Source organism: Plasmodium gaboni, chromosome 6 (assembly GCF_001602025.1).
Source record: "Plasmodium gaboni strain SY75 chromosome 6, whole genome shotgun sequence".
Lineage (NCBI taxonomy): Eukaryota > Apicomplexa > Aconoidasida > Haemosporida > Plasmodiidae > Plasmodium > Plasmodium gaboni.
Window position 1 is genome coordinate 765,899 of NC_031486.1, and position 10,000 is coordinate 775,898.

At 17.5% G+C, this 10,000-nt stretch overlaps 5 protein-coding genes across 5 annotated transcripts in view; 3 read left to right on the plus strand and 2 right to left on the minus strand.

The window, feature by feature from the left end:
* Positions 1-1,480: 1,480 nt before the first annotated feature.
* Positions 1,481-4,567, plus strand: PGSY75_0622300 (putative vacuolar transporter chaperone; the record flags this gene model as incomplete). The annotated part of the gene is made up of 4 exons (XM_018784800.1): positions 1,481-1,576; positions 1,778-1,826; positions 1,950-4,200; positions 4,444-4,567. The coding sequence occupies 4 exons, from the start codon at positions 1,481-1,483 to the stop codon at positions 4,565-4,567; spliced, it is 2,520 nt and encodes an 839-aa protein (XP_018642854.1).
* A 400-nt stretch (positions 4,568-4,967) lies between these two features.
* PGSY75_0622400 (conserved Apicomplexan protein, unknown function) lies at positions 4,968-5,354 on the plus strand (the record flags this gene model as incomplete). Its single annotated transcript, XM_018784801.1, has 1 exon — positions 4,968-5,354. One exon carries the CDS (start codon positions 4,968-4,970, stop codon positions 5,352-5,354), a length of 387 nt encoding a protein of 128 aa, XP_018642855.1.
* A 531-nt stretch (positions 5,355-5,885) lies between these two features.
* Positions 5,886-7,187, minus strand: PGSY75_0622500 (putative RNA methyltransferase; the record flags this gene model as incomplete). Its single annotated transcript, XM_018784802.1, has 1 exon — positions 5,886-7,187. One exon carries the CDS (start codon positions 7,185-7,187, stop codon positions 5,886-5,888), a length of 1,302 nt encoding a protein of 433 aa, XP_018642856.1.
* A 1,019-nt stretch (positions 7,188-8,206) lies between these two features.
* On the plus strand, positions 8,207-8,891 carry PGSY75_0622600 (hypothetical protein; the record flags this gene model as incomplete). The annotated part of the gene is made up of 4 exons (XM_018784803.1): position 8,207; positions 8,362-8,479; positions 8,637-8,760; positions 8,844-8,891. Coding segments are annotated over 4 exons (291 nt in total).
* Positions 8,892-9,416: 525 nt separating this feature from the next.
* The window catches only part of PGSY75_0622700 (putative membrane protein), a gene marked incomplete at both ends in the record, with an annotated part of 1,313 nt that continues 729 nt past the window's right edge, over positions 9,417-10,000 (minus strand). Inside the window, one exon of the mRNA XM_018784804.1 lies at positions 9,417-10,000. This exon is cut by the window's right edge and continues 457 nt beyond it. Within this exon, the coding sequence (XP_018642858.1) occupies positions 9,417-10,000 (584 nt within the window).

The window sequence follows — 10,000 nt, forward strand, 5'->3', positions numbered from 1 at the left end:
AAAAAAAAAAAGTCATTTATTTTATAACAAGCAACTGAAGAAAATAAACTATAAAAAATATGTATATAATATAAATATTTGTAAATAATTTATAATCAATTTTTTTTTTTTTTTTTCTAATTATGTTCCTTAATATTTTTTTGAATAATGTCACAATATACATATATATATATAATATGTTTAAATTAAATGGAAATTTTATCTTTCTAAAAAAATATAAAACATAAAATTCATACAAGTTATTATATATATATATATATATATATATTTATTTATTTATATTTATGTATTTTTTCTTTTTTATTTTTTTATTTGTTTATACCATGTATATTATTTCTTATAATATATATATAAAAAATATAAATTATGGAAAAAGTTTTTTTTGAAAGATGTAGTATATATGTATACATATTATAAATATATATATATATATATATATATATTATAATGTTATATATTTATATTTTAATATTTCATATATACATATATACTACATATATATATATAAATAAAAACAATTTTAATTAATACCAAAAATAAAATTTATTTTAAAACAAAATAAAGAAAAAATTATAAAAAGATAACAAGGAAAATATTATACAACAACAACAAAAAAAAGAAGGAAGAAAAAAAAAAAAAAAATAATAATAATATAAAAATTATATTTTTATTATATCTCTACATTTTGAATTTATTCGATAAATAAATAAAAATGATAAAGGTCAATATATTATATATATATAATATATATTTTCTTTGAACAGATTAAAATAATATTAAAATTAAAAGAAATAATATTATATATTTTGTTCGTATTCAAATATTGGGTTTTAAAAAAATTTATTCTTATCATTCAAAAAATAAAAATTAAACATAATAATAAAAATAAGTATATATAATATATATATATCTAAATAATTAATAAAAATAATATTATGAAAAAACTAATATATTTACAATAATAGGTACACATATATTTTCATTATGATTAAACATAATTTTATTCTCATTATATATTTTAAAATAATTTTCTTTTTTCGGTTTTTTATTTTGTTCATAAGAATAAAAATTAAAAAAAGTAATCCCCAACAAATAAATTAATATGATCTAATTTTAATTTCGCCGCATTTTTATTATATTCACATTTTAGGATTTGCTAATGTAGATATATTTTTATATAAAATAAATAAATAAATATAAATATATATATATATATATATATATATATGTATATATTATAAATAATGTGTACATATATATATATTTATTTATTTTATAATTCCTTTTTAGTATTATCGTTTTAATTATGTAATAATATTTTTCTTGTTCTTTATATGGATCGAAAATATCGTAAACTTTTATTTGCGCATCCAGGATATAATATATTTATTATAATGTATAAATAAATAAATATATATATATATATATTTCTTTCTTTTTTATTTATAAGAATTTCTCTCCTTTTTTCAATATGGAACGAATGGATGATATCCCAAGTCATTACAAGAAATACTACGTTTCCTATAAAAAAATAAAAAGGAAAATATTAAAAATGAGAAAGAAGTATAAAAAGAAGGTAGACCACATAAAAAGTTAATAAATAAATGAATAAACAAATAAATAAATAAACAAATAAACAAATAAATAAATAAATACATACATATGTTAAGAGAATTATGTAGCGTTCTTTTTAGTATCATCCTTTTCAAATATATATATATATATGTATTTATTTATTTATTTATTTATTTATTTTTATTTTTATTTTTTTTCCAAGCTCGAAAAAGACCTAGTACAAAATACAGTCAAAATGGTTGATAAGCAAGGTTATATAAAATAAAATACGATAGTAAATATGTAAAAAAATATATTTCATATATATGAAATATATATTTCTTATATATTTCATATATATATATTTATTTATTTATTTTATTTTTTTTGTTTAGGCATGATGATGCTGCCCCCCTTTTTATATAACGATATTATAAGTAAAGAGATTATGAAGATAAATAAGTTTGCTGAATATAAATACAAAGAAATCATTTACAATTTAATGAATATATATTATACTTTAAAAGAGATCCAAGGTGATAAACAAAGAAAATATATTTATAATAATATATGTAGTGAGAAAGATTATATAAATCTAGAATGTATTGAGAAAAAACTAGATCTTATAGGAAATGATATTATTCATATCGATTTCTATATACACACCAACTGTAAGATTATAATGAAGCTAGGTTTTTTTTTTGATAAGATTATGAACATATCAATAAATCAGTGGTTACGTTTAAGTTTAATAAGAGAAAAATTTTGTAGTATTAATATAGATAATTTGATAGTATATTTATCTTTTTTATATTCTTTATTAAAAGATAATATTAATGTTCAAGATGATAAAAAGAAAATATGGGTACCTCCTGATACATTTGAAAGAACATCTTCTAAATTTTTAATTAGATATAAAGATATTGTCTACACGAAAGTGAAAATAGTCAAACATTTGCCATATTTAATTTTTGGATTAACAAATGAAGATATTGAAAATAATTTCAAGGAATTAATTGCACAAGAAATCTTTGCAGATCTCAATAAAGAAAATGAATATGGCGAGAAAACAAATAAAGTGTGTGAAAAAATTAATGAAAAGATATCTCATAAACATATTGATGATAAGATAAATGATATACATTATAATATACGTGATAATATTTCTTCTGATATATCACACAATATAAGTAAAAAAAAAGATAAGATATTAAAAACTCTAAACGAGTCTCAACAAATAACATCCATCTATTTTGATAATAAAGATGCTACATGCTATTCTAGAAGAATATTAAGATATGAAAATGCGCAACTTATACGTTTTAGGTGGTATAATAATAATGACGGAGATCCTAATAAAGAAATCTTTATAGAGAGAAAAACTCATCATGAAGAATGGACGGGTGAAGTTTCAACAAAAGAAAGATTTTTACTTGATCAAAAATATGTTTTAAAATTTATGAAAGGAGATTTAAATATTTGTGATTTTTTTTTAAAAAAATTAAATAAACAAAAAAAAAACTACCATGACAAAAAAAAGGAAAATAAAATGTTTCAACACGGATGTGATAATATTAATCACAACAATAATAATTATGATAATAATAATAATAATAATAATAATAATAATAATAATAATAATAATTATAATATTTGTGATGAAGAAAATATTTGTATATATAAAAAAAAAATAAAAAAAAATATGAAATTAGCAAAGGATATACAAAGGATGATTCTAAAAAATAAACTAGAACCTATAATTAGAACATCATATTTACGTTCAGCATTTCAATCACATAATAATAATTCTATTCGAATATCTATAGATACAAATATATCTATGTTAAATGAATATGTTCATAAAAGAAAAAACTGGTGTAGATTATCTGAAGAAGCTCTAAGAAAAAATGAAATTATAAGACTGAATTATAGTATAGTAGAAATAAAATTAAAAACAGATAATATGCCAATATGGATTACTAATATATTAAATAATAATGAATCTATTAATGCTTATAAATATTCTAAATATCAAACAGCTATGGCATTATTACATGCAGAAAAAATTAAATATATACCTATATGGATTCATCAAAATATACAATCCACATTTAATTCATCAAAAAATAATAATATAAATAATAATAATATAAATAATAATAATAATATAAATAATAATTCTATACAAATATTATCTAATCAATATATAACAAATAATAATAATCATGTTCTATCTTTAAATCATAATATTCTCAATATATCCAATTCATCTACTTATAAAATAAATATTATGTCAAATAATTATACTAACCAATTCAATATTTCACAGTGTAATACCCTACAAAAATATAATCTTCTTCAAAAAACATCTTTATGGTTACATACTAAATATGATAAACCTAATAAAAAATACAAAACAATTAATCTAATTAAAATAGATCCTAAAATTAATTTCGCAGCTGAAAGAACATTCCTTCATTATATATTAGTATCTTTATATATTAATATATTAGCTCTCTTCTTGCAAAAATATAAAAATCAAACAGGACATTTAAATCTCCTTATACTTCTACTATTATTTACGTCTTTTACTTCTTTAATATCAACGTACTTTTTCTTTTTAAAAAGGGTTGATATCATTCAAAGGTATTCAAACATTCAACTAAAATATATATATATATATATATATATATATATATATATATATATATGTAAAAATATAATAAAAGGTTTCATACAAATATATAAACTTATATATTTTACATATTAATTTATATTCTTCCTATGTAAGAAAATAATACAACCATTTTATTATATATGAAAGGATAAATAAATATATACACATATATATATATATATATATATTTTTATTTTTATTTTTATTTTTAGAAGGAAAACTAGGGAACCAATCATGGGACGCTTACGATTCGATAGTTTTTTTAGTCCTTTAATTTTTTTATTACTTCTTTTTTTTTCTATAATTTTATCAATATATTACAATTTTAATATATGATAATAAAATTATAAAAACTTTAAAATTATATAATACATTTGTATATTAAGCCATACAATTGTGTACACCCCAAACATATATATATATATATATATATTTATTTATTTATTTATTTATATAATATTTTGTTATGTCAGCATTGTATTTTATTTTTATTTTTTTTTTTTATTATTTTATTTTATTTTATTTTTTTTTTTGAACATCAAACAATTATGAATATGTTATAATTTAATTTTTATCTTAAAGTAATCAAGATAAAATATTACCATTTTATTATATACAATAAAAATGTAATTCATATATATATATATGTATATATAATTATACATATCATTATAATATTTGCAAAAAAAAAAAAAATGAATTATTCATTCTGAGTGTTTTATAAAAAAAAAAAAATATGAAAAGGCTTTATTACACCAGAATTAATAATAACATTAACAATACGTTCCACTCATTTAAAAAATATTTTTGTATAGAAAAAACCTCAGAAAATGAAGATATCCAAAATTTTTTAAACGATTTAACAACGGATGAAAGTAAAAGCTGGGAATATTATATAAAGGGAATAAACCCAGATTATGAACCTAGAAAAGAAATGTATAATTATCTAGTAAATCAAAATATAAATGTTAAAAGAATGACTGTATATGAAATTGAATCTTTTACAAAATGGTTACAAATGAGGAAAATTTATGGAAACAAATATCCTGCCTTTCCATATGAAATAACATTTGAAGATAAAATTGAAGAATTAAAGGAAAAATATCCTCTACACAAAGAATAAATTTAAAAATTAACTACACAAAAACATACATACATACATATATATATATATATATATATATATATATATATATATATATATTGCTCCTTTTTTGTCGAGACATTCAAAATGATGAAACAAAAAATTCATATAAATAAATAAACTTTAATTAATTAGGATTAATAAAACAATGAATAAATTAAAAGTTAATTATTTTTATGTATTTTTTTATTCATCACACAGTAATATATACAACCCATGGATACCATTTTGTGGGAATGTATAATTACCTAAAAAAATTCACAAAAAAATAAATGAATAAATAAACAAAATCATTTTATTAATTAAAAAAACAATATATATATATATATAAATTTATAATTTCTAACAAAGAATAAATAAAAATGGATTCTCTCCATTACATATATTTGAAAATAATCACACATGAATTAATGCTAATCAAACACTGTTTTTTTTTTTTTTTTTTTTTATTTTATTATATTTTATTATATTTTTATTTCATATATTATTATATGCTTCATTTTTTATATTTTAATTTTTTTTCTTCGATATATATCTTTGTGTTCTATATATATACACACCATCATCATCCACATTATTTTTTATGTCACCATATGATAAATAAAAACGATGCTTATATTTTATTTTCTTCAGTTGTAAACTTAAATATATTTTTTCAAAATTAGTTTCTTCATTTTCATTATAAGAAGATATATCCCTTAAAAGAATATCAATTATGTTGACGTCATCATTAATATCCAATTTTTCATCAGGTAAACATAAATAATTGTCTGTTGTGCTACATATGTGTTTTTTCTCCTGAACATGCAAGGTATTTTTTATAAAAGTTATTAACTGTTCAGAAGAAAATGTTTCCTCTGTTAATAATTTCTTTACTTCATTTATAAGTTGTATTTTACATTGAATTTTATCATTACCCAAATTATTTTTAATGTCATTATTATTTTCCATATGTGTTATATTTTCACATATATTATTATTTATTATTACTTTTTTGTGTGGTGAGAATCGTCTCATTTTGGTTCCACTTTTTCTTAATGATATATTTTCTGTTAATAAAAGAAGTTGTCCAATTATTATTAACAAAGCTGTTTCGCATTTTAAAATTCGTTCTGTTAAATTAAAAAAATGGAAGTTTAATTTTTTTATTAAATATAATTCAAGTTCTGAAAATCCTCTTTCACATCCAAGCATTAAAAGGATTTTTCCTCTGTCCATATTCAAAATGGAGTATTCAATTGCTTCAGTATTTTTTTTTTCAACATTTGTATGTGCACATATTTTTAATGTATGTTCATCTGTATATTTTTCAATATTCATGAAAAAAGAGCTAAATGAGTAATGTATATAAATTTCTGGAAATCTAGTACACATGGCTTGTTCTAAGCCCAACTGAAGAGCAAGTTTAATTTCTTCATTTTTTAAAACTTTACTGGATTCATAACATTTATTGGAAAAATCAGAAAATACAATAATAATTTTTTTCACCCCTAATGAAGATAATTGTTGTAAAAGTTTATTTAACACTTTTGGTCGAGGTATACATATAACAACATCTATAGGAAGAATGTTATCATCTGATTTTTCTTCTAAATGAATAGGCGTTAATAATTTTATAATATAATAACTTTTGTTCTCTTCTACAATTATTCCTTCTCCTTTACCTTTATTTATCACTCCCACTTTAATAATCTGATTTAACGTAACATTTAATATGTTCTTTAAATGACTTGTTTGTCTACTATCTGTTTTAAAAAAATATTCTTCATTGTTTTTATATATTATTTTGGAACTAATGAGTATTAAATTCATTATATATTAAAATATATTGTATGGTAGGATATTATATTATATGATATGATGTTATTTGTTTATAATGCTGGATATTTTTATGGTTTGATATTTTTAATAAAATATAAATATATATATATATATATATATATATATATATATGATTCATAGATTTAATATTTTAATTATAGTTTGGTTAAAGCGAATATAATAATTTTTTACATATATATATATTATATATATATATGCCGTGCGTTTTAATATGTTAAAAAAAAAAAAAAAAATAATACAATAAAAAATGTTAATTATGAAGGATATTAATATGACGTTGGAAATTAATTAAAAAAATATAATACAACAAATATTACATATATATAAAATAATGTTTTAAAAATAACAGAAATAAAAAGAAATATATATATTATATATATATTATATATATTGTATACCTTTATGGATATATAAATATAATAATTCTAAATTTTATAAAGAACAAAAAAAAAAAATAAAATAAAATAAATAGTAAATAAATCATATAAATAATATATACTATATTTATATATATATTATTATAAAAATATAATAAAATATATGTGCATGAATAGAATGGAATTCATAAAATTATATATGTATATATAATATTATATACATATACAATAATATTATATATATATATATATTATATTTATTTATTCATTTTTATTTTACACCTGCTAAAAGAAAGATACAAATTAAAAACAAAATATTAAAATAATTATTAAATAAATATATCATATAGCATACAAAATAAAAAATTATAAAGCATATATTATATGAAGGAAGATACATTTAATTTTTTTAATTTTTTTTTTATGCTAAAAATATAAAATCATGTATGTAATTCATTAAAAAAAAAAAAAAAAAAAAAATAGCTTTTAATTATTTTATTATATTTCGTTGTTTTCAATGTGTATAAAGAAGTAAAATAAAAATTCCAATATAAATTAAAAAAATTTGGACACATAAATTTATTTGTATGATATTGGTTTGCATTTGATAAAAGTAACTAAATTAGAATAAAAATACACAATGAAAAAATGATGTGATTGATAAACATTTTAAATGGTTATATATATATATATATATATATATATATATATATATATATATCCCTTATGTTTTTTTATTTATTTATTTTCGTTGTTTTTTATTTTAGTGGTATTTGGCAGTCCTTTTAGTGACACCTATCCATCATTTATTTGGAAATCACTTAAAAAGAGTAGAAAAGGAAAAGACATTTTTAATCCTTTTTTTTATGCTTTAAATAAAACAAAGTAATGATTTAAAAAAAAAAATATATATATATATATATGAACATGTTCATAATTTTATTGAAAATATTATGAACTGTTCAGGTTAATTTTGAATACATACATAAATAAATAAATATATATATATATATATATATATATATATATATATATTTTTTAGAATTTATGATCATATATTAAAATACAATGCTCGTTATTGGCTATTTGTTGTAACAACCGGATGTATAACATCCTATTTTTGGGGTGTATGGTTTAATAATCAATGGAAGAGAATAAATAAGGGGGTAAATATAAATAAATAAATAAATATATATATATATATATATATATATTATATTTATTTGTTTTCTTATTTTTTCGTTTTTAGAAATTGTACATTGATTGTCCCTATAAATATCCAGAAGAAGAAGACTAGGATATGAATTAGTGACCTTTCTTTTTTTCTTTTTCTTTTTTTTTTTTTTTTACATATTACAAATGGATGAATTAAAACATACAAAATTATCATGTGTTGAGATATATTATTAAGGTTATTTTGTAGGATAAATTATTATTCTTTTATTGGACTGCTAAAATGTGACGTCTTTTTTATTATTTAATTTTTTAATATATTAATATCTTAATGTTTACATATATATATATATATATTTTTTATATTTGTATAATAATTTTGATAGAAAATACATGAAAAATGTTGAACGTCAAAATATTAATAAAAGACACCAACCTTATATGTATCATTATAAAGATTAATATGTATAAAATTTTTATATAACTTTACTATTTGAAGAAAGTCGTTTTTTTGACAAAAAAAAAATAAATAATTAAATAAATAATTAAATAAATAAATAAATAAAATAAAGTAAAATATATATATATATATATATATGAATAAATGTGTAAAAAATTTATTGATTTATTTTTACAAATATAACATTTATTAGATTAACAAATATTGTATCTCTTTATATGAAAAGAATAAATGCAATGATGATATGAAGATATAAAAACACAAATTTTGTTTTATATATTTTGTTGCTTGGAACAAGAAAAGTATAGTTGATAAGTCTACTAAGGTTGATAATAAATCGATTATAACACTTATTTCTCCAATACAAAAGTTTTTTGTATTAATAGATAATTTATTATTTTCAATATGATTATCAAAAATTTTAGATTGTTGATTTATATTTTTATCTTCAGTATGAACACCTATATTGTTGTCTAGATCTTTCGTGTTATGAACTAGATTATGTTTTAAATAAGTATTTTCTTTATTATTATTCATATTTTGATGAGATTCATTTAATATATTATTTTTATTTATGGTTTCATCCTTATTACAATGAATATTATTATCGTCTACAAAACGAGTACTAATATCAGCATCACTATTATTTTTATTATCACTATGATTATTATTTTTATTAGTAGTATTAGTCATTTTATAAACATGTTCATTATTTTTTTGTAATGCTAACATTTGACATATTTGAAAATTAATATTAGATCTGATAGAAGTGT